The following is a 25821-nucleotide window of genomic DNA, read 5'->3' on the forward strand; positions in this document are numbered from 1 at the left end:
CTCTAAGAACTTAGCCCCCCATGTTTCCTCGTGAGAAAGATGCACTGACACAGGGGCACAAACAACCTCACTTTTGTGCTGTCTTGGGGAGGTTAGGATACTGCTGAAGGCATACAAATAATTAAAGCCCAGTCTCCAATAGATCAAGAAACTTTTCCTTAAGGCCAGGTATTTCTGAACCTGCTGTGCTTTTTCCTCCACTGTAGTGCTTGTGTCGCAGTCACCATGTTCATGACACGTTGACACCTGTAACACTGCATCTAGCAGCAGATAATTCACAAGGGAATATGTGATCCAAAACCAGAGGCTAGTCTAATGAAGGTGTATTCTGTGTATTAAAGCAATAACTGTATTTTAACTTGCACTGAAAATAAACTGTTGACATGGGTTATACCTGCTAAAGCTTCCTCTTTTTTTTTTTTAAATAATTTTTAAGGTTAAAATGCTCTTTGATGCTCCCAAGTACAGGGTTGCTGTATTAACCAATATATTAAAAATCAAAATGTGATTTTGGCAGAGCTGTCATCTTTTTGCATCATTTTGCCAAGAAATACCTCTTTCAGTTTCCTCTGTGGTTACTTCATTATCAATGTCATGCGTTAATGTAGCCTGTTCGAAAACAAAAATGACGCTGTCTTCCATGAAAGTGATCTTTTTTTTTTATCTTTACTTCTGTTAGCATTTGAATGGGACCACGTATGGAGAATTATCTGCATAACTGGAGATGAGACTTAACTATCTCTTGCGAAGTCACTACCTCTATTTATCAATAACTTTATTTTACAGAAGATTTCTAAAGTCCAGCTTCCTTAAAGAGAAATACAGCACTTTTCCATTCCACAGCCTGAGTATTTGTACACAGCACAGGCAGTACTTTAAAATGTTTTTTATTTGAAGAGCACAGATCAGTTCCTTTCAAGGGCCAGGCTAGCAACCTTTTCCTGGTGATGACTTTTCCCTCACTATTTACATTCTTAACGTGCATACTTTGTTCCTTCTTTTATTTTGCAGATGTGTCCCATTTTTTCTAAAAGTACTGCCTTTTTGCTTCTGTCTTCTGTCTTTACTTTCATATATGGTCCCAGTTCATTGGTATTACGTGGACTGGTTTGTACCTTTCTGAGTCTGAAAAGGTATTTTATATTTACTTCCTCATTTCTTCATGTAAGATTTAAAAAACAAAACAAGAAAACAACACTTCAAGAACTGCTACAAAAAATATTGAGAGTAACTTAGATTCCTTAGGAAATAACTTCTTTCTGAATCACATCCATGCAGTAAGCACTTGTTACGTTTAGCCTTTTATGTTAAACTGATTATCTACTTGACATTTTCTTTTGGTGGTTTGAGCCCACTTTTTTTTTTTTTTTAAACACATCTGTTGTTGGCTTTTGCATGGTTGAGGTCTAGCTTTTGTGGTAGTGTTTTCATATAACGTACTGCTCTAAAAACCAAGAAGTAATCGTATCCCATGGATAACTTGTTTATATTTTCAACTTTTATTTCCAGAATAGGAATAATAAAAATCTTTAGTACTAATATGATTGCTTCTGTCTATTCTTGTAACAAAGATGACTGAGTTAAAAATCTGCAGGCAAGATGAATGTTTCAGAAAAAAAGTTTTCTTTTTTTTCCTCAGCATTGATGAGGAGATAATCTCTTCCTTTTCTCCTATGCTTGCACTTAAAAATAGATGGACATTTTTTATCCTGGATTCTTCTTTTTGTCCACGTCATTTGGGTTTGCGTATTTTATATAATGATTTAATTTCTTCCCTGCCTTTTTTTTTTTTTTTTTTTTTTTTTGAGAAAAAAAAAAAAGATCAAGACAATATTTCTGGTGTTTCCATGGAGGAGCATACAATAACATCCTGAGTTATTTGCCCCAGCTGTAGATGTGGCTTTTGAATTGAAGGCTTTTCTGCTTAATTCACAAGAATATCCACTTATTATATATGTGTGATTGTTATGTTTTTATGATACTGTCCTGCAAACCTCCACATCATTCTTCCTATGCTTGTTTTGGAGCTTTTTAACATGCTACTGTGTACACACCCCTCTAGATTCAAATACAGATTCAGTCACAGACTGCATTACAGAGGGAAACAACACACTTAATGCTGGTTGCAAAACAAATGTCTTTTTTATTGTTATTTATTTGAAAGAATTAGTTTAAAAAATAAAATCTAACCTGTAGTCATTTCAAGAAACATAGGATTCAAAGAAGCATCTAATCCATCTGTATTTAATATGGTGTGGAAGGGCTTATTTAATTGCTGTATTCTTTATTCCAGTCTTGAAAGAACAGTCTCTTAATATGGTATCATAGGCAATCTGTTTCACACCTGTATTTTTTTTTTACGTGAAGAAAAGCTTTTTTTCCCTTGCACTTAAGATCAAATCCCGCTGATTTTGTTCACATTGCTTCTGATGTCAGCTGAAAACAGCATTTTCCACTAATTGTTTTCAATGCTGTTTGCAACCCTATTTAAATTGTTGATAGGTCCCCTTGGCCTTTCTGTCTCATAACCACCTATGTCGACTTTTACATTCTCCATTTTTTTTCTCCTGATTTTCACGTAGCAGAATTATTTAAGTACTCTTTGGATCGTTTTATCCCATTTCTTCCTGTTGACATCTCTCCCTTTCTTCGTTAGGTTTTATCGCGCAAAATCCCTGGTAAGTTTTCAGCACCATCACACGCAAAGAGTTTTACTGTTTGATCCATTCATGTGCTTGTGGAATTTAAAGTGGTACATGGGTGTGCATGGTGTTTTATAGAGCTTCATTTATATTTATACAGCCACACTCTCTACACAGCAGTCCCTTAATTAGGGGACCTATTTTTAGAAGATAAGTAAGTTTTGGGTTTCCCTGCTTAAACAGGGACTTCAGTGTAATTTTTAAATCTGAATGAGGAAAAGATTTTGCAAAAGATTTCATAACTAATAGGGGGCTGGAAAGAGAACTGAATCCAGAGATGTAGTGGTGATAGAGGAAAGCTGAGGAAAATACAAGGAGGTAAAAGGGCATCAATAGTGCAGAAAATTGAAGCAAGACAATGATGAAACAATCCTTGTTTCTATCTCTTGTGAGCCCAGCTTTTTCTTTGCTACTTGGAATTTCAGTGGAAGCTATTAGCTCTATCAAGTTCCTGCAACACTATTCAGATCATTTTGCTCCAGCATTTTAATTGCATTTTTGCCCTGAAAATGTTTTTTTTTCATGTTAATCTCCTTGTTTCTCTTTGTTAGCCCCAAGCTCAGTAACGGATCAGACGTGTTTGTAAGTCACTGTATGTTACATGCCATTTTTTTCTAATTTTTGTTACTGGTACACTGCTCATTTCGAGTGTTTGTCTCTCTTCATAATTTACAGCCCTTTCTCTCTTTTTTTTTTTTTTATGTTGTTGTAAAATAGGTCCCTTGCCCTTGAGATGAGAATTCTCCACTCTATTCAGCTTTTCTTCTGTATAGAAAGAACAGTGCTTTTAACTCAGGCCAACGTCATGTGCAATGCTTTCTGCCGCCAGTTTACTTCAGTAGACCTGCTGCTTCCTAGTTTGCTCAGTCCTGGTGGTAGTGTAGAGTGCAAAGAGCATTTTAAATGATCTCTGTGTATCCCTTCTTGAATTTCTTGTACTTGCTAATTGCCTGGATTTCTGTCTGAAACCAGTAAATTCCTTCCTAGAGACTACACCAAATTTGACCGTCCTTCTGTTGTCCCCCCACCTTACCCCTGGGTCAGCTCTTCACTTATTATTGAGAGCAGTTGCTCATGGGGTATTTGTTCTAGAACTGAAGAAGATATGTTCTCTAACTTCTTTTTACCTAAAATCATTATTTCTTTGGATAAAATTATAAATGTCTTGTACTTATGGGATGTTCTATGTTGGTAAAGTTGCTATCAAATGTAGCTTACCTGTTTTTTTTGTTGGCAAGAAAAAAGGTTTGTGTATATATGCTGTTCCTTGAAGTGAAAAGCACCTAACAAGCATTCCTCTTCTGTGACTGCCCAGATGATCGTCGCTGTCTCTAAAAGTAATCTTTCTAGTAGAAGAGAGAGTTGGTAGTATCTCTTCTCTCAATGGGATTTAAAGTAGGAACTTGCCCTTTAGTAATAACCATAAGTGACGCTGAAACCTATTCTTTCAAACAAGGAAGATCAAGTTAACTGAAAGATTTTAGTAGTCCTTCTGGATTGGGCATTTTTATTAAAGGATTCTGTGTTTGCTTGGGAGCAAGGGTGTATGAAGTTAGATAAAAACTTCCCACCGCCTCTTTAGCTGTGGTCCACCAAAATTAATCCTTGGTTTTAGCAGCTTGCTAAGAACGTTGTCTGCTCATGTTGGTCATAACATTGGTTTGAAACTGGGATTAGCCTCTAAACTAAGTATTTGAGCTCTGCTTTTCTCTTGTGACAGCCATAATTGCCAGCAGACATTTAGAGAACTTCTAACAGGATGCTAAAGAAAAGAAGTACAGAAAATGATTATTGATGGTTACTGTTAGCTTCTGTGGAAATACGTTTCTCTTCCCTGAGTTTGGAACTAAATATTCCATCTCTACTGCTTATGTCCTCGACTGAAATTGCAGTCAGAGTCCAGAGCTTGAGGTCAGCTGGTACCAAATTCTGCAGTGTGCCCTAATTTCCTTCTTTTCCAAAATTTCTTTTGCTAAATTGCCTTGATGGATTTTAGGATCCAAAAAAAATTTCTGTGATAGCTTCAAGTTAAGTTACAATTTAGTATAAATCAATGCTGTTTTTTTTGGCATTCCTTCTTTGTGTTACTTCTAAAAATCTCAGACTTTCCTTAGGGGTGTGTATAATAAAGATCAGGTGTAACATGCAAAGGCTTGACAAGCAGGTGGAAAGGCTGGAGATTTTGACGCTTTGATTGGCAGCAAGTGGGTAAACATTCGTAGTAATTAAGTGATGAGCAAGTGTCTTAACTATGCATTTAAAAAAAAATAAAAAACCAACAACACTGTAGCTACTGTTGGATCAGTGCATTTTAAATTTACCTCGCTTATTAGGCATCAGTTTTTAGTACATTCCCCTTTTTTTTTTATAAGTGCATGTTCTGACTGAACAACAGTGGAGTAGTTACTTTTGAGGTAAACTGTCGTGAAGCTTCAAAGTATTTGACATTCTAATCAGACTTGTGACATTGCTTCATTTTCTTTTTGAACTTGGTGGTTCACACTACCAGCATACTCCAAAAACACCTGTGTAGTTTATGTTTGGAGGACTTCACCAGGAACATTTTATAGTGAAAGCTCATGCTTTTCTGGGATATGTTTGGTGTTTTTACAACAAAAAAAAACATGCTGCCCAGCAAATTTGTTTTATGCCCAAATAAAAAGACACAAATCTGTGGAAACTGTGGACTAACAATCAACAAAATCATTGATTTTTTTTATCTCTCAAGTTTACACTTTTTCTTTCCTTCAGGGCCTGCCAGTTGTTCTATTCCTAGACACTGTTCCACTCACACAATTCCTGCATGGCATTATGTAGTAATTGCAATGTAGTATTAAAGAGGAGAGCCATCTTGTCTGATGGCTTCAGACTGCAAATGCTCGTTAGATGCTGTGCAGACTATTTCAGATCCAGTGGCTAGTAACAGGTACTTGAAAGGAAGGTGCCAGAAAACAAGCAGTATAAAACTGTGGGACAGTTTCTCCATGAGGGAGTGGTTTTTTTGGCTCCTGTGAGCTGATTATGTTAAGAAGGATGAGAATTTCTCTTATAATTACTGTTCCTTTTTTAATGTCTCTTGTACATTTATTTTTAAAATCGTTAAATGTAAATACTGTTCTAAATAAATGCTTTCTGTCAATGAAAAGCAAGTGTGTTGCTGCTTTCGAAGTAGGCTGGCTAATTTTTGAACAGAAAACATCTCGTCCTAGCTACTTTACAGATATAGTAACCAGAAAAAAAATAGTATACTGTCCTATATTTTTAATTTTAATGAAGCCCTATTGATTCTCTAATGAGTAACTGAAAAGGAATTGCAAGAAATGTCATGGGAATTGTCCCAGACAAGTGTGCCTAAGCGTGAAGTAAAATCCAATCTGCGTTTTCATAAATATTTTAGTTCTAACGCTGTTGAAAAACTGTTCTTTGTCCACACTAACATATTTATTGAATAAGGTGTTGGACAGTTGTCATTTGGCGTGTCTTTCCCTTTTATACTGTCCTATTTCTCCTGTAATTTCTCTTTAGCTAGTTCTGAGCTTCCTGACTGCTTCCTATTTAAAACTGGTGATGACTTCTCTATTAGAAATCGTGACTGTTGCACTCCACTAAGCATTGTGCTGCATTTCAAAGCATCATCGCATAGGTAAACTCTAACAGAGATCCACTTAATGTTATGCATGATTTTTTTGGCTAAGTGCATAAAAATAGTGGTAAGCTGAAAATCTGAACACCAATTAAACAAAATGAATGAAAATGTTATGTTTTTACAAACTAAAACAACTTGTTGATAATAATTCTGTGATAAATCTACATAAAACTTAATTATGTCTTAGGATTAGAAATTGTAAAACATGCATACTTTGAGGACAGTCATGTAGTCCTCACTGCTACGAAAATGTTAAACAGCTCTTTGTGTGTTACAGATGCTCTTCCCGTTACTTCCAGAGATATTGCCCAACCTGCTCTCACGCTTATTTTGTCTCCATATGTTTTGCAACATACACAGGAAGTGACCTGATTGGGTGTAGATGTGGTATGCTCAAAACTATTTTCAGAAAATTAAAAAAAATAATAATAAAAAAAAAGCCAAATCCCTTTAAAAGGAAAGGTGTCTCTATAATGATTGTAGATTTTACTCTAAGTGTATTCAATGACTTAGGGGGAAAAAAAAAAAAAAATTCCCGCCAACCCCCCTCCCCCCCAAGATCTAAAATAGACATTTTCAGTTGCATAATTTTTGTTTTTGTTCAAAGCAAAGTATTTCAGCTTTGGAAGTTGCCCAGCATTCTGCCTTCACTGAAGAATTTAAACATTCCCTTTAACATGTGAGTAGTCCCTTGTTTGAAGACAGAACTCTGCATGACCCAGTTTCCTTATGTACTGGGACCTAAATGTTTTTCCCCCTCTGTAGAAATCCCTATTTAAGACATTGTCATTGAATTTCCACTGATACAAAGAATTCAGATTCCTGCATGCCATTGCTGGTAATTGCATTTAACGTAAGATGGTTTCAGGATTTTTGCCGTGCATTTGCCACTATATGAGCACATAACTAGCATTATGTTCAAGCTCTTTCTTGCTAACTGTTGTAGGTTTTTGCAGAATTCAGACTCTTCACCAAGTGGTGTTAAGTCCTGCTGCACATACACTAGCATATACAAATTCTAAACTCATCTACAGAATTGCGTTTTGGGGGCTTTTTGACTTCTCATATTTGAGTCTGATTACCTGTTCAGTAGGGTCGAACTGGGAAATCTATTGTTTACTCACACCTGTTTCGTCAGAGCTTAACAAAAAAATAATAAAATCCTGTTTTAAACAACTTTTGTCTGAAAATAAGACAGTATGATTATAGAACTGTAAAAATGGGCTTTGTGAACAAGACTTGATTATGTCCTGTTTGGCTGCTGGTCTAGAGAAATATTGACGATACAGGAGACATTCCCTATGGGTAGATTAAAGCTCTGCCAGTCTCTCCAGATACCATTTTTATAACCTAGTAGAGAGCTAGAGAAAGATTCTGTGAGCAGATTCTGTGTTCAGAAAAGAAAATTTAATTTTAGGGAACGCGGATCTAAAAGTAGTTTGAAGCATTATTGTTGCAGGCGGAAAGGACCTTTTCGTTTAGTTTCTTATTCATCAACCTCCCACACTATGCTAAAAAGAGAAGGCATGCTGTGTATGGAGAGGGTTTCTCCAGGATTCCTATTTGGAGTGGAGAACAGGAGGTCACCTTGCTCACAGGGCAGCTTTCAGGGGGTGCGTAGTTCTCATAACGTGATGGGACAACGAACAGAAGTTCCTGGAATTAAAATATCCTTACCCTTATTGCTAACCTGGCCAATGTTAGCTAAACACTACTTAAGAGTAGTATTCTCATTTCTGATAGCGAAGTGGTGCTCAGGTCCTAAGTGGGATGTGCACGGAAGCAGGGAATCGCTGGGCTAATGGATAACTGCCTGATTAAATTTCAAAAGCCTTCCATAAGAATGGAATAAGCAGAATAATCTAATTTGATAGTGATCCGGAAGCAACTAATAAAGTCTAAGGGAATGATATAGAGAACAGAACGTCTTGTTGTTAACGTGGCTGTTTTCAGTTGTCTTTGATTTGCAGATGGTCTTGTTTCTATTGTGCTCTGTTGTGGACGCCCTGGAAATAGTCCCATACAAAGGGCCTGCTCCTCTGAGGGGTGGCTTATTCTTTCAGGGGTACAGATTACAGGAAGGGGAGCACTGATGTGTGTGGTGAGGAAAAAACTTTAAGTCTGACTAATTGAAGTAAAGGGTATGCAGTGCTATTCACCCCCATTTAAAATGAGAATGATGAGCCTATGAGAATGATGATTTTTTTTTTTTTTTTTTTTTTTTAAGTTCTAAGGAAGAAAGAAACAGCATTGTTGCAGTTAAATGTCTACATTCATTCTTTAAAATATATGCTGTTAGAAACGTTCATCTGTGTTTGAATGTTACAAAAGTACAGGAAGGTGCTCTAAGGTAGTGTCACCTCAATATGTGTATAAACATCCAAAAATTGCTGAGAAGGATCTAGAAATCCTACAGTATCATCCATAATGTCCGCTTGCCCATTTACGTGCTGTGAAACGGGGCTCATTCCTAGGGAAAAGGAGGTAAAGGAAAAAGTTGAGCTACACCATTAAATACGGTATCTGTACACAGTTGTATTGTAAAATATATGGATCTGTTTACACGCTGATCAAAAGGCAATGATCTGCAGCAGTGATTTTTTTATACTATATCTAGAATTCACTAAGTCATACATGCAGAAAATAGGTTGAGGGAACAAAATAAGATCTTAAATTTCTGTGCACTTTTTCATACTTGTGTCCTGCTGGATTTGATCAAAAACTATTACACGTGATCTTGTCACATCTTGATACTCTTTTTCTACCAGCCAGAATGTTTGTTCAGTGTTCTTTAAAGAACAGTTCTTCAAATAAGTAGTCTAGAAGTATTAACAATCAGTATTTTAATTACCTAACTGGATTGTGACTACAGTTACTTTTTTCAGAAACTTATGTATATGAAAAAATATTAGAGAAAATTCTTTCATGTATTTATTTTTAATGCATTAGTTTTCATTGATTTTTTTTCTGCAGAATTTAAGTTTTTGAGTAGCTTTAGTACACTAAAACTGACAAATGTTAGCATATCATTTTATGCTCAGATGTTCTCAGCATGATTTTAAATGAGTTCAGTTTATCAAAAATCTTTATCTTCAGTCTTCCTCTTCTTCCAGTTGTTTATAATCCTTTCCTTATCATGATTTATAAACAGTTCCCACACTTCAATTCATTTGTCCTTTGAGCATCCCTGCAAGATAGGAAAATGCTCTGGCAGGCATCCCTGGTGCAGGTGGGGGAAGTGCTGTTCAGATGGTGCAGTTCCTATCCTGGCCCACCGGCTCTGCTGGGTCAGAGATGTCTGTGCAGCTGCTGGAGTTACAGAGCCAGCTGTGCGAGCCAGCAAGTAAAGAATGCAAACTACAGAGGTTTGCATGATTTTTTTCAGAGTGTGGTGCTTGGTGATAGGGATTCTGTACCACAGGTGAGTCTGGCTCCCTGCTCTGATCCCACTTAGGGCAGGACTTGGTCTAAAAGATGCCTCTCTTGTGGGCAGGATAGATCATTGTGATTAGCTAAAAAAGGAGGGTCCTGTGCTTTCCCTACTATTGCTATAATACAAAGCCCGCTGGTTGAAAGATTGATCTCTCTAGAAAATTTTGGTTAACTGTCTTTATGATGGCTGTGTTTTTCCACAAGTGATACACTTGGTTTCTTCTGGTCACTGTGGTCAATTTTCATAAGCTGCTGGTGATTAAATCTTGCTGATCAGTACCTATTGATTTAGCTGCTCTGGTTAGAGGTTCCAAGTGTCTTGGCATTTTGTTACTACCCTTTAACTTTGTGGTTTGGAGCTGATATGCAGTAACTGTCCAATCTGGCTTACAAGAAGCACATCACTCCTGTACTGCCCATCATCATCACTCCCTTTTGAAACTTTACAGGATGGGTGCATCAGTTGCTCTGTTTCAAAGAGTGGCTCTGAACTTTAAGGCTCAGTCTGAGCCTTTCTTTGCCTGGGATACGTATTTGGGTTGGCTTAACTCATGTTAGATCTCCAAAGAAAAGCCTAAAGGAGGCATTGCACAGGGTGAGCTTTTATCCAGAGATGGCCTTCTGCCAGCATCACTCATTTTCCAGATGCAGTCTCACCAAGCAGAGAGTAGCTCTTTGTCTCTAAGCATTGTTCCATTTCTAAGTCTCTTTATTTCAGGAGCAGCAAGGCCAATGAAATTCATGTCCATATGGGCAATTATTTTATTTTTTTCCTGGCTTTTTTGCTTTATATCTATGATATTACTAGCATATTCTAGTCTGAGCAGATTTTCATATGGTTCAGCCAGTTATAAACCTTAATAGAACATTTCTGTTGTTGCCCTTGCTGTCTTTCTGGAGGCTGCAGGATACCAGGTACCCACAGAATACTGTCAGTTGAAAACTTGCAAGCATGAATTTGCTTTCCACTATTAAGGGAAAGTTCTTTCTTACTACTGGTGGAATTGCTCCTCCCAAATAAACACACAGAACCAAGACTTGCTCAGCCTTCTCTTTCCTGTTTCATTTGAAATGGACTTAGCCAGAGCAAATCCAGACAGACAGTACCTTCTAGTTCTTTCTGCACCAGAAGAACCTGAGAGAAAGAAGAAACAATACCTCTGGGAGTGCCTCTGTGTTGGTAGGAAAGACCAGCACATGTACAGTCTTTGCAGCTTGAGGATCCTGCCCTTCCCTGAGACCAGCGTGTTCTGAGGCCAATTCTGCCTGCTGTGGCTGGGGGAGGAGAATTGACTTCCTTCATCCATACTTTCCATCCATTCAGTCCTTGAAGTTGTTATCTGTATGTTCACCAAAGTTGTATCAACTTCTTCTTGGGTCAAGAAGTTGCACTCGCTTGATGGAAAGTGTGCTTTGTGTGTTTAAATTTTGCTTGTAAGACAGAAGTACAATGCTTTTCCTAGCTGGACTTTTCTGTGCCCTCAGGAAAATTAAAGTCATTAATTTCTAATGTTTTGTTGAGTTGAGGCCTATATTGAGTAAGCTTGTGCTGCTTCAAGTTACGTGTTCCACCTTGAAGGAAGGCAGTACCTGGAAGAACTGTCTGATAGGGCCTGTTTGGCTTTGATGCAACATGGTATCATTTTTCCATACCATTTTTCCATACCGTTTTATGACTTCAATGCCTCTTTGTTACAGACGTCCCTTCTTTTCTCACCTTGCTTTTTTCTTTAGTTATCGCATGCTGCCTCATTTTCTGGCATTGACTGTTGCTGTTGGTTTTCTATTGAAGTGGGATGGCATGGAGAGATACTAGAGAAAGAAATTATCATTCATTATTTCTTGTGTCAATTCCTATATTCCAGCTCAGAAATCTCCTCATTTTATTGTGTAGCAGTAATAGGCATTTCTTTGTGACAGATTTTATATCACCTGAGCAGCACAGATTCTCTGGCAAGGTCAGTCAGTCAGTGTAAATTGAAATGATATCATGAGGGTTTTTCTCTCCCAACTCTTGACTGTTAGAAAAACCTGAATCCTTTTGGCCTGATAACAGGTTACATCTCATAAGATTTCTTTTCATCATGTGCTAATTTAGTTTTCAGATCCATGATTTAATTTCTTTACTTATTTTCTGACAGAATGACAAAAGAGTAGTACTGATAGGATGGGAACACGTACATGCTTGCCTTTCACTTCTACAGTACTTTACAGAAAGTGTCACGGGGTATTTTCCTTTAACGCCTCTATGGAAATGCTTCTTTAGCTTCTGCTTAAAATACTGTGTAATAGTATGGGGCCAGCCCCCTCTCCCCCTCCCCCCCAAAGAAGTACCAGTTTCAGCAGAAATATTGTAGAGAATGCTTATGTTGAAGTGAGCTTGGTTCATGTGCTGTAATCTGAGAAGATGCTCCCAGTGATTAGTGCTACTTAACTATCCTGGGAGAGTTTCTCTTTAGCTTGAATTTGTGTTTTGTGAACTGTGCTGTGTGATTTTTTTGTTTAGTTTTATATTACAGTTATATTAAGTATATTAAGTAAGCCCTTAATTTTTGATGCCTTTTCAATTTCAATTAAATTTCTAAATGAATGACTTTTATATTATTAACAGGACACGGAGCAGATGTGAAATGTGTTGACTGGCATCCAACAAAGGGTTTAGTTGTATCAGGAAGTAAAGATAGCCAACAGCCGATCAAGTTCTGGGATCCAAAGACTGGCCAGAGCCTTGCCACTCTGTAAGTTCATGTCCACAGACTTTGCTTTGCTCAAGTACAAGCTATCTGCATAAAACCACTGTCTCTTTTTAGCTTTTTGCCTCATGTCTTTTCAGCCATACACAATTACTTCAAATAGAAAGCTGGTGCTTTAGCTGTGCCAGAAAATCTAGGTTAGATCAAGTCTGAACTCTGAAAATTGTGACTTAAATGTTCCTTCTTTAAACTGACTTTGTCTTTATTCATGGATTTCCTAGTCACACAGTTCCCATTTGAAAAACAAATGAAATACGTGTTTAACTGGCAGATTATAAATTTCTTGTGCTGCAGTAAAAACATGAACAGTAACTGAATTCTGTTTCAGTGAGCACTACCAATTACTCTAAAATACGAAGAAACAATATCAAGGCCCAGGGCCTTTGCACAGAAAGCTGTAGTATTCTGGTTTAGTGGCCTGAACTAAGTCTGCCCAGGTCTGGGCTCCCCAGTACCAGAGGGATGTAGAAGTACCAGAAGGAGTTTGGAGAAGGGCTTCTAAGAGGATCAGTCAGAAGACTGGAGCACCTGTCACACAAGGACAGGCTGAGAGAACTGGGCCTGTTTAGCCTGGAGAACAGGAGATGGGAGATCTCATTAACATATATTTGAATACCTGAGGGGAGGGTGTCAAGAGGATGGAGCCAGTCTCTTTTCAGTTGTGCCCAGTGACAGGATGAGAGGCAATGGGCACGAACTGAAGCACAGGAGGTTCCGGCTCGATAAAGGGGGGCACTTCTTTACTGGGAGGATGACAGAGCACTACAACAGGTTGCCCAGAGAGGATGTGGAGTCTCTTCTCCAGAGATATTCAAAACCCACCTGTATGCCATCCTGCACAAGGTGCTCTAGGTGATCCTGCTCTGTGGTGGCGTTGGACTAGATGATCTTCAGAGGTCCCTTCCAACCTCAGCCATTCTGTGATTCTGTGAACTACTTTATTGCCGACCTAAATATTTGCAACTGGTAAATAATCATGTTTGATTTATCTGAGAAACTGGTTTCTGTACAGTGTTTTTCTTTCTGTACTTGCAGACATGCTCATAAAAACACAGTGATGGAGGTGAAACTGAATCTGAATGGCAACTGGCTGCTAACTGCTTCTCGTGACCATCTCTGCAAGCTCTTTGATATTCGTAATCTAAAAGAAGAACTTCAGGTCTTCAGGGGTCATAAGAAAGAGGCTACAGGTCAGCTTTTCTTACATTTTGTGAATTTTTATTAGTAAGTTTGGATTAAAAATGAAAGTTTTTGAGATCCTGATTTACATGAATTAGAAGTTCTTGCATTGTACTTTCTGACTGTGGCTTATTTTGTATTTCAGCTGTGGCCTGGCATCCTGTTCATGAAGGGCTGTTTGCCAGTGGGGGGTCTGATGGCTCTCTGTTGTTCTGGCATGTTGGGTACGTGGCATTTTTACTGGCGTATTGGAAAAGATGTTGATCAGATGTGCAAGCCATTATACCAAACATAAAATATACTTTTCTCCTTTGAATGCATGTGTATGGTATAATTTTGCTCTGTCACTGAGGATGTTTGTGAATAGGCTTCATTTGTGAAGTTGTTCTGTGCAGTTATATTTTAAAGGATACAATAGCTCATACAGAAAGTAGTCTTTTGTTGAGGGGGTGATGAATGATTGAAGTTTTAGGGTTTCTCATGAGATGTTGTATTTTTGCTTTTAAATATACAGTTAACAAAATATATATATATAATATATATATATTATATATATATATGTATACAGTTAAAAAAAAATCCTATGACTGAATTATCTAAGTACATGCAACAGAAAAAGAATTGAAATTTTTAGCAAAGTAGGGGACAGAGGAATAGGAACAACTGAATAACAGAAGTTTTATATTGTATCTGTAGCAGATATTCGTGTGTGTAATGATTGATATTTTGATGCATCAGGGTTGAGAAGGAAGTTGGTGGAATGGAAATGGCCCATGAAGGAATGATCTGGAGTCTGGCATGGCATCCCCTTGGACACATTCTCTGTTCAGGCTCAAACGATCACACCAGGTATTTCAAAGTATTTAGAGAAAAGATCTAAGGGAATATACATGCATTTAGAAACTGGAAGGGTGCCTAACATTGGTGAGCAAAGAATAGATCAGGATGGTTTTGATACACAACCAGTAGGGGAAGCAGAAAGAAACTTATTTAAGTGGGAAGGCACTGATGTGTTTTACATTAAAAGGTAGAATGTTGTCTCACTTATCTTTCACCTAAGGAAGCCTTAAGAAATGAAAGGTTTGGGGATTGTGTGAGTTCTGTACAGTTCAATATGGTAATTGTTGGGATTTTTTTGTTTGAACCTCAGAGCTAATGTTCAGATGCAGTGCTGAACTTGATAAGGAGGAGTTGAACCCTTGCATGGTCAAGAAATTAAAATTTAAATAAACAAGCAGTAATTACATTAAAAGTACTTAATGTTCTTGACTTTCTACTGAGATCGTATGATTTCTCTTCACCAACAGCAAGTTTTGGACTCGAAATCGTCCTGGAGATAAAATGAGAGATCGTTACAACTTGAATTTGCTGCCTGGAATGTCAGAGGATGGTGTGGAGTACGGTAAGGCAATTTCCATGAGCATGGAGAAAAGAGGGTTTGGGGTTAGGAACAAGCCTAGGGCATTTAGCTAACATTAGAGTGCAGCTTCTGGGTAAGGTGATGAGACAGTATAGTATTGGTGACTAGCTAGATAAAGATATCTTTTCTTTAAATAAATAATCTTATTCTCTGTGTTATCAGCAAGCACTATTCCAACAATTTGTCGTCTTTTATTCCACAGCTCCAGGAGGTAAGACGTGCTCTGTCAGTCACAGAAAGGAGGTTTGGCTCTCCCTCTGGTGCTGTCTCCAGATTACTTTTCTTCTTGGAAACTTTATGTGACTGCAAGACTTTCCTCAGTCCTGAACTACACCAGGAAGACCTTTCAAATTATTCAACTTGACTCAAATCTTTAAAATTTTACCCTCCTCCCTTTTAAGAATTCTTGTAATTTTGTGCTGCTCAGGGTTGCCCAGCTCTACAGCATTGCCTCAGCAACCTTTTTTAATTCCCAGGATTGCATCTGTTTATTAATGTTTCTTATTACTTGCCCCTTTGGGTTTGGGAATGACAATTAAAATGCATTATTTTAATCTGATTTAAATTTTAAACTATATGCATTTGTTATTGCAAAAATGGGAATTGGTATGAGATGATATTTCCTTTTCGGACCCCCTACGCTAAATATCACTTTTCTTAAAAGTATATAATGTCTGTTCTTTTGGGGTGTTTTATGAATCTGTCAATTCTTTTAATATCTGTAATTAATGCATGAGATCTATAAACTGACCCAGAGCTGTGAAATGCATAACGGTGAGAATGTGAGAAGCTGAAAGAATTAAATTATAACGTAAAGCAAAAGTTTTTGAAGTATAAATACTTATTGTTTTCCTGTAGATGATTTGGAACCCAACAGCCTAGCAGTTATCCCTGGGATGGGAATACCCGAACAATTGAAAATAGCCATGGAGCAAGAGCAGATGGGTAAGTAGCAGCTATAGGGAGGCATTTTCCTGAGCCATCCAGATGCTGTTTGACTTCTCTTTCATCCTTTCATATAATTGGGTAGCACAGCTGTTGTTTTCTGAGGTTCTTAACTGCATATTTTCAATGGAAAGGAAGAGTTGAGAACCTTGTGGTCTCTTCTGTTAAATAAACTGTAAGGAGAATAACAAGATTACTCTCTAACCTATATTGCACCTTTTGCCTTTCCTGGTGTTAAAGGGAAAGATGAGTCCAATGACATTGAAATGACAATCCCAGGACTGGATTGGGGAATGGAGGAAGTAATGCAAAAGGACCAAAAAAAGGTGCCACAGAAAAAAGTGCCCTATGCAAAACCAATACCAGCACAGTTTCAGCAGGTAAGTACTGATAAACAACAAACACTGGAACCACTTATAATCCCAGCTTCAAAAAGTTTGTGGCTGTTGGAGTGTTTGGATTTCTGACATCATCTCTTGTATCAACATCCAGTGCAAAATAATTTGCCGCATTAGTTAAATTATTATTTAACGATAAAATATTTTGTTAAATACCCTGTATCTGTACCTTAAAAGTTTATAAGATATGGGTGTTTTATTCAGCCTAATCTTCAACTTCTGGATATCCATAATGTTCAGCATTCTGGCATACCTTTTCCCAGTGCAGTGTTACATTATATTACACGTGTAGCATTCCTTAGTATTAAGTTTACTTATTCTGCGTAGGCATGGATGCAGAATAAAGTTCCTTTGCCTCCCCCACCTGAGCCACTGAATGATAGAAAGGAAGATATTAAGCTGGAAGAGAAAAAGAAGACGCAGGCAGAGATTGAACAGGAAATGGCAGCACTTCAGTACACAAACCCACAACTTTTGGAGGTAAGTACGTAAAGCCAGTTATTCATTGGAGCTCAGCACTAAGTGTGTAGCTTGCTTTTGCAGTCTTGTTTTCACGTTTTCTCAAATGCGTCTAATTGAATGAGAATTGGATTCAGTGCACGATGCTATGATGCCACCAGTAAGGTTTCCACTTTTCAGTTAGTTATACCTGTTTATGATTCTGTAGTTGTATTTCTGTTAATTAAGAGGACAGTACTAAATCTTTCCAAACTCCTGAGGACGAGATAGCTGCTTCTGATTTTTAGTTGTTTCATGTTTTTCTGTGCTTAGTTGATTTTCTGTGTCTCTTTTTCTTTTTTGGACAGCAATTGAAGATTGAGAGACTTGCGCAAAAACAAGCTGAGCAAGTGCAGCCACCACCTCCAGGAGGTTCTCTTCATGGACCCCAGCCTTTTCCAGGGCAAGGCCCAATGTCACAGATGCCTCAAGGATTTCAGCAGCCCCTTCCACCTCAGCAGATGCCAATGAATATGCCTCAAATGGGACCTCCTGGTCCACAAGGACAATTCAGGCCTCCAGGACCCCAAGGACAAATGGGACCTCAGGGTCCTCCATTACATCAAGGATCTGCAGGTCCTCAAGGGTTCATGGGACCACAAGGACCTCCAGGCCCCCAGGGGCCTCCACAAGGAATGCCACGGCCTCAGGATTTACATGGACATCAAGGAATGCAGAGACATCCTGGCCCTCATGGGCCAATGGGGCCTCCAGGTCCACAGGGTAATGCTGGTCCACAAGGCCACTTAGGACCACAGGGCCTACCTGGGTCTCAGACTCATTTAGGACCGCAAGGTCCACCTGGCCCACAAGGTCACCTGGGTCCTCAAGGTCCACCTGGTGGTCAAGGATTGCAAGGGCCACCTGGTCCCCGAGGAATGCAAGGACCTCTTCCTCATGGCATGCAAGGAGCTCCAGGATCTCAAGGGATGCAGGGTCCTATATCACAAGGGCCTCTGATGGGACTTAATCCAAGAGGGATGCAGGGTCCACCAGGACCCAGAGATAACCAAGGACCTTCTCCACAAGGGATGATGATGGGTCATCCGCAAGAAATGAGAGGCCATATGCAAAGTGGTTTACTAGGACATGGTCCCCAGGAGATGAGGGGCCTACAGGGACCCCCGCCTCAAGGTACAATGTTAGGACCGCCACAAGAATTGCGTGGGCCACCAGGTCCACAAGGCCAGCAGGGACCTCCACAAGGCTCTTTAGTAGGGCCTCAAGGAAACATGCAAGGACCTCAGGGACAGCCGAATCCTTCAAGGGGGCCGCACCCTTCCCAGGGCCCTCTGCCTTTCCAGCAGCAGAAAACGCCTCTGTTGGGTGACGGGCCTCGTCCCCCGTTTAATCAGGTATGTGTCAATCTGTATAACAAGGAGAGTGTTCAGAGTGTGGGAATGATAATGTCACGTGGTACAAATGCTGAGCAGGAGCAGAAGGTCTGGAGGTTAAATGGATTTACAAGATCCGTTTAACAAGGTCCGCCTCAGGAGAATCTAAATGATGATGAAAAAAGTTATGGAGCTTGGAAACAGCAGGAGTAACGGGAGAAAAGGATTAGTAGAAATGCTGATAGAGAAATCAGAATCTGTTAGGAAAAATGTAACCATAAGAGAAACTCCAGACTTTTTAGTTTAAGGACACTAAATTGTCTTAAATGTGGAATTTCCTAGGGATGTAGGTAAGCACTAAGAAAAGTTGAATTTAAGCAAACTGAATATAAGAAATGTGTTAATTAAAACAAATTACTGTTGAGTCTGAGTTGTCCCAGAGTACTTTATCAAAACTATGGGATGAATTTACCATAGATGCTGACACACCTGGAATCAGCGTAGGTCTGGTTGAGCTTTCCAGTTGAAACTAAATGCACAGGAGCATAACTATCCTGCTTCCTACACCGGTGTAGAAATTGTTTCGCCACCTTTATACCTTCTGGGCCACGAGTTAAGAGATGGGCTCTGCGTACCTGAGCTTGTTACTGCACCACGTGCTACAGAATGCAAGGAGGGGGCACGGGTATTGGGCAGGGCTGGGTAGGACCAGCGGGTTGGTGGGGTGGGCGCTGGGCTGGAGCTACTGTGCCGGCCATCAGGTGGCCCTGCGTGGTGCTGCCACGGCACTCAGCTCCTGCAGGGCTCAGCAGCTCCGCAGTGTACCTGCACTCGGCTCACCTGGCATACTGGAGAGTGTTGTTTGTACAGGCACCGATCACATTTTCAGGGATTAAGTCTGGTTCAGCACCAGCCCGTCAGGTGCCGTCAGGTGTAACCTGCTGTGCCCTCTTCAGCACTGTTATTACGGGGTTCTTCCATCTCGTAATCACCAGAGATACAGAGAGCTTACTGTACTTACTGCTCCTTACAAGTTCCCTGTTATCATGGCGCTGGTTTTGTACTTAAAACTTCTTGTTTATCTTCAGCTTTAAGGTGAATTTTGAAGGGGATGTTTGGGAAACAAATCTACTTATACGACTTTAAGTAATGTGGATTTTTTTTTAAACAAAAATAACTCTTAGACTTGTACTGAACGGTTTCTAGCTAAAGCTTTGGACAGATATGGATATACTTTGTGTGGAGTCCAGCACCAATCACAATAATGTGTGATGACATTGAAATGAACTTTGTCAGTGGTTAGACTTCAGAGATCAGAGTAGCCTACAAATTGTCTATTCACTTGAGTATTTTTTCTTACGTATCAGCAATAACTTCCTGGGGACATCTGTAAATGTGTCACTGAGGTTTCAGAAACATCCAAGTTAAGAGAACAGGAATTGGTCCCACAAGTATTACTCATTTAATGCATGCTACCAGTTGTGGGTTTTGCTGGTATCCTAAGGGGACTAATTTCTCTATCTAAAAATCCTTACTGAGCATGTGTGTGTTTACATGCATGTGTTGGGCTGTCCTCGTCTGACCCTGCTGTTAACACTTGGGTCAGAATTCAGGAAGTTGCTTGTGACAGATGAACAGTTATTTTCACTAAATACTGCTCTCTGGAAGTCTTAATACTAAAAAAAAAAAGTTGACCATTTTTTCCTTCCTGTTAGCTTTAGGAAGCTAATGTCTTTATAAATGAACAGATTTTAAAATTCATAATGTTCCTGTCAGGTTTTGGTCTTGTTTGCTTCTGCGTAATATGACTATAATGGTAGTTCCCTACCTTGGAAATCTTTAACAGTAAACTTTGACTTTTTTTTTGGTCCTAAATTTGATATTTCTCTTCTGTAAATTTGTACAAACTACTGACCTTCCTTTGCAATAACAGCAGAGTAGGAATATTTATTTGCTTCATCGAGGGTTTGTGAAATTAATACTGTGTATTTGTAAAGGTTAATCTCTGGATAAGATAGCACCGTTACCTGCAGAGGTTTACTGCAGATGTATAGGCGAGATGCACATCTCTTCCTGAACGTGGAATCTGCTACTTTCTGCAAATACCTAATGGAACAGAAAGCTGGTTGAGAAGGAAATTGACTGAGATATGGCAAAATTGTGTTCTGGAGACAGGCACGTTGGTACTGAAATGCAGACGGATAAATACAGAATGTTGCCAGTTTGGCAGAAGTACTTTGGAGCCTTTTTTTTTGCTATTGCTAATTCAGAATAGTCGATTGTCCGGTATCTAATCCTTCTGGTTAGACGTGCATCTCGCTTGCTGCTTAGGTGAGTCTCGTCTACATAGTGGAAAACTTTGGGAACTTGTGTTTTAGTTGAAATGCATTTTTTTTTCTTTGGATCAATACAAAACATTCTCTTCCCCTTGGGCACATACGTTTAACTACTACAGATAGATATCATGAAGTGGCTGTGCTCTTTGCACGCAGAGGCCAGACAAGCCAGTAAGGTGGAAGAGTTTTGTTTGCTTCTCCAGCTTACCTGCACTGTGCAGAACCTCAGCACGCCCCAGGGAGCCCTGATCAGGCTGTGCAGCAGCAGGAGGCAGCTCAAACACGGCCGCTTCCAGGGGCTGGTGGCAGCTCTGGATGTAATCCGTCCTTCCGAGCTGTGCAAGTTAGTTTTCCGTAACAATTTTGGGACCCATAATGTATTTTAAAATTAAAAGCATGTAAAAATGCATTGTGACGGTCCTGCCTATCTCATCAAAGCATAGTTTGCTTGGAATAGAGGGTTTTGGCAAACGCTAGTGAACTTCATGTAGCGAGTACTAAGAAATAATGATTTGGTTAAACAGTGACAGTTTAAGTTTAAGAAGTTCAAGACTTTATTGTTAGTTAACGTATGTTAAATACATCAGAAATTATAAAACTCCAGCAAGGTTTTGGTCAGGAATGGCAGAAGCCCCGTGAGAGCTGGATCTTTCCTAGGCAGACATTTTATTTGTTCTGGACTCAAGTTGTCATTCATTCCCTAGGAAAGTTGTGTGCTTTTTTCTTTAATAAACATTGGAAACAAGCCTTTTTTTTTCCCCCCCAAAATGCATTACAAAAATACTCAATGCAAAGGTGATGTTTGTAGTACATGTTTGTGTGCTTTTGGTCACCTATACTGCAGTTCAATATAAAAGTTTAAGAATATAAAAACAGTGTATAAAAACGGCATTTCAAGCTATGATGGGAAAAATGCTCAAATGATCTTCCTGCTACTCTGCAGCACACAAAAATACACCCAAATAGCAGCATTACTCAAAAGTAGGCTCAGACCATGAAAATCATTTAACTTTGATTCCTGGAGAGCTGAATCAGTACAATTACAACAAGGAAGTGTAGTTGTCAGTGTATTTGCAAACGGCCTGCATCTGGAAGGTTTTTACCAGCCAAAATGAAGGCCAAGTCTAAATCTCTCACTTGAAATGTTTTAGGAAAAAATACTCTGTGTTTAGGGTTCTCTTGTATGTGATTTAGGGGGGATTTTTTTTTTGGTGATATCAACATAAAAGGTTTTGTGTACCAATCGTGCACATTTCAACTGTCTTGTTCAGTGATACATTTTTATTGTTGGATAATATTGCTGGGCAGTAAGTTGTGTACATGCCCCTTTCTAGTTTCAGTCAAATACAGTCCCCAGGTGTCGACTTTTTATCTGGCCTTTCCTGCTGAAAGGCAGAATGAGACAGTTCAACCATGTTGTTTCCCAGCCATGTTTTCATATTGGGTCCAGCGTAATTTGGTACCTGCAGAGAAATGTTTCAGGGGTCCGTTACAGTGGTGGAATTTAAAGAACATTACCTTATCCTTCAAAATCCACAAACAAAAAAAGAAGATAAAAATAACCAAAGGCTTTACATCTACTTTAGTTTTTCTTTGGGATGCTGAAAGTTTCACAAACCTCTGCTTACTGTGTTTGTGCCTGAGAATAGCAGGTGACTGCAGCTTCTGCTTTTAGACCTGCCATTGCTTAATAACCCATTAACAACTTGTCTCGTTGTGCTTAGCCAAGCATCCTAAGGGTTTTAATACTTTTCTTTTGATTTTAACTTTAGAATCAGGAAAAACAAAATGGACCACCACGTTAAAAATTAAACTCATGTATTTCCATGTTAAGCATTTACACAAGTTTAGAACAGAGATTCTCTGATACCACCAGCAGTAGTTGGTGGTTATTCCCCCACCCCAACATTGCTAATATTCTTATTATTGTTCCATTTTTTTTTGTTCATTTCCAAAGCAAGCTTCTGGTCCATGTAGCTTTATAACAGCGTAAAAAACAGTACTTGTATTTTTCAAACAAATATACACAGTTCCCTTGTCTTTTTGAACAGGCAGATAAAACGTGAGCTTTTATCATCTTTGGTTGTCATGGATAAAAAGTTAGTCTTTGAAATGCTAAATTTTCTATAAAATTATGTATGCTGCTCAGACAGGGAAGGAAAAGTGTTAGTGATGTGAGCCTCTGAAAAATGAGGCTGAAACCACTGGGAAATCAGCTGTTCCTATTGTAAGAAAATGTGGTCTTTGTTTAAGCAAATAAATTTGGCTTACCCCCTTAGGAAATGCTTAAAAGCAAAAATGCTCATGCATGCTAATTCATATGGCTTCTCCTGTTATATGCTAATAGGACGGGCAGAACCCAGGTCCTCCACCACTGATACCAGGACTGGGGCAGCAGGGAGGACAAGGTCGTCTCGGCCCTCACAACCAAGGACCTGGTCTCAATAAAGGTAATTAAATACGTTGTCTGTTCTTCTGTGAGTAATTCTCCAAAAGGAAGCTGTTGAAGTGCAGCGCCTCTAGATAGAAAAGGGTGCAGCAGAACAAAGGGCCTTTGCTGAGAGGGAAGCTTCCGTAGGCTTGGGCTGGAATACAGAGGAAAAGTTTTTCCCCAAAAATTGTTTAATGTGAAATGTGTGGTGTATGCTTTCTAGAACTGTACAAACTAGAGCATCCTAGAGCATTTTTAGAAAACATTACAGAAATCTGCTATGATTTTTTCCCTCAAGGTGACTCCCGTGGTCCACCAAACCATCACATGGGCCCTCTCTCAGATAGAAGGCACGACCAGAACAGTGGTGGTCCTGATCATGGGCCTGAGAGAGGGTTGTTTCGAGGTGGCCAGGAGTGGGGTGATGGTAGAGACAGCAGGGGCATGCCAGATAGACGAGGACCTCACCCAGATTTCCATGATGACTTTGATCGACCAGATGACTTCCGTGACGACTTCCATCCAGATAAGAGATTTGGCCATCGATTACGGGAATTTGAGGGGAGAGGAGGCCCACCATTGCAAGATGAGAAATGGAGACGAGGTGGACCTGGGCCTCCCTTTCCTCCTGATCACAGGGAATTTGAAGGAGGGGGTTCAAACCGTGGCCCTCCTGGTGCTTGGGAAGGAAGGAGACCTTCAGATGATAGATATCCACGGGATCCTGAGGATGCACGGTTCCGAGGAAGACGAGATGAGAGGTAAGGATATGTCAACTCATTGTTTTTGGGTAAGGGGTGAATGGAGGGAATTCTTTTTTTTCCTGGTTTCCTTGTCATTAAGGAGTCTATCTGTTTCAGATTTATAAACTGGAAACCAATAAGGAAATGAAAACTCTAATATACCTGAGTATAGAGTCCATAAAATCATTCAGTAATAGAAGAAAACTTGAAAAATGGTCATTGTACACAGCAGCTTCCGTGTCTGTAAACAGTAAGTAAAGAGAAGGGAGGAAATTTGTAGAGAAGATCCAGTGACACAGGATGAAGATTTGAGATCGTTTTGATGAAAATTGAGAGGAAACTTGAAGGTTAAAGTGACAGACTTTTGAACACTAGAAGTGGAATTTGAGACTTGTCTCCAGTCACAAACCACAGGATGACTGTGGAGACTGTAGAATGAGATGTAATATACTTGTAAGGAGCAGGAACAGTGATCCTACTATCAAATATAAGGGGCAGAGCTACAGCATCTGTTGGACTGTTGAGACTATTTTCTCATGTTTTTGCTTGTAGGTATTTTATTTCTCTTTCTGACTGATTTCTTAATGCCAAACGAAGAACTCAAAAATAATCTAGTTTATAGCAATGTCCATGTCATTGCTCGCAATTTCCAAATAAATCACAAAGGGATGACTTTGCTTCTAGTTATTACTGTAAATATGGAGGAATTACTCAGCTGGCAAGATTACCTGTCATTGAAATTGCTCCAGATTTATGCTAGTTTAACGGAGTTAAATTTGGCCTCCCAGGTCTAAGCCTCTCACTGACCACCAACTCCACGTGTATAAAAATGTGTACTTGTACAAATATATTGTGGTCTCCACATAATGTGAATTTTGTGTGTTTTAGTTGCCTTTTTAATCATTTTCTTACATTCCTTTTACTTTGCATCTATACAGCTCTTCTTTTAGCTATTTTCTACCTAGCTCTGTAAAGATGTACCTTCCTTTTGTGTGAAGAGTATGAAAAGAAATGAACAGTAACTAAAAGAAGGTAACAATTAAAGCCATTTAAAAAACAAAAGTTAAAATAGAATCCAAGCTGAATGGTCTGCATTATATAATTCTAAAAGACATAGCAGACAACATTTTTAGAAGCTCAGTAGAGACTTTTGGATCTTATATTGGAAATGTGTAGGGACTGGGAAGTATTTTTTTTATTATCCTGATTTTAAAAAGGTTTCAGGAAGAGAGTCCAGGAATGTTTTTGACCTGTGAATCTGACTTCTGAACTAACAAGAGTCTGTTTGTCACAGTGCAAGTGTTTGGTACAGACCATTTAGTTTAAAGAGAGTCAGCACAGGGCTATAAAAGGCTTATTGTGCTTACAAGCTTAACGAATTCATCTGAGTGAAGGTGAATTAGATGCCATTTACTGCAGATGCTCAAGTGAACCTAAGAACCCCAACTACTCACTTAGCTGACTTGGTTTGGAATTTAGATTGTAATTGGTTTGATCAAGCATGAGAGGGAAGTGTATGTATGTGTGTTTCTCTCTAATTTCCCGTCCTTTTCATCCCTGTCCTGTTCTTACTCTACCTGTGCCTATCAACACGATGCTTCTACCGCAGAGACCTGCCTCTTCCTGCCTGCTAATCTGCAGTGTATAGCTCTGTACATTAAGGTCCTAGGCCTCAAGGAAGAAGATCTGAGAGCAGTCAAACAGGAACTGAGCCCTATACAAGGCAGGGTTTTACATGTGACTGATATGAAAAAGTGAAAAAGGAGATACAAAACACAATATTAGGAGCTGTGGCTATGTCAGGCATAGGCATGATAGATTTCAGAGCTAAACTTTGTCCATGAGGTTGCCTGGAAATAAAAGGCAAGGCCCTATTCCTGGTAGCCATGGGACCTCGTGTTGCAAATCTTGGTAACTTACAAGCTAAGCAGAATCACACCAAGTCAGTATTAAAAATGGGAGACCCTCTAAAGAGTATCTAGAGGACTGTGCTGTTTCAAGGCT

General features: G+C 39.2%; 1 protein-coding gene across 4 annotated transcripts in view; it reads left to right on the top strand.

Annotated features, from left to right (window-relative positions):
• WDR33 (WD repeat domain 33) overlaps positions 1-25821 on the top strand; it is a 67174-nt gene that overhangs the window by 35850 nt on the left and 5503 nt on the right. The window contains exons 8-18 of one of the 4 annotated variants that reach the window (XM_084529858.1): positions 12392-12518; positions 13569-13723; positions 13858-13936; positions 14451-14561; positions 15020-15114; positions 15991-16077; positions 16318-16457; positions 16803-16955; positions 17282-18328; positions 22991-23093; positions 23373-23835. In XM_084529858.1, coding sequence (XP_084385984.1) covers positions 12392-12518; positions 13569-13723; positions 13858-13936; positions 14451-14561; positions 15020-15114; positions 15991-16077; positions 16318-16457; positions 16803-16955; positions 17282-18328; positions 22991-23093; positions 23373-23835 — 2560 coding nt within the window. Of the gene's footprint in view, positions 1-206; positions 394-679; positions 5843-12391; positions 12519-13568; positions 13724-13857; positions 13937-14450; positions 14562-15019; positions 15115-15334; positions 16078-16317; positions 16458-16802; positions 16956-17281; positions 18329-22990; positions 23094-23372; positions 23836-25821 lie in introns of those variants that run through there. The other 3 variants (XR_014696081.1, XM_084529856.1, XM_084529857.1) reach the window with 3 other exon arrangements.

Source organism: Aythya ferina, assembly GCF_964211825.1.
Source record: "Aythya ferina genome assembly, chromosome: 9".
NCBI classification, from domain to species: domain Eukaryota; kingdom Metazoa; phylum Chordata; class Aves; order Anseriformes; family Anatidae; genus Aythya; species Aythya ferina.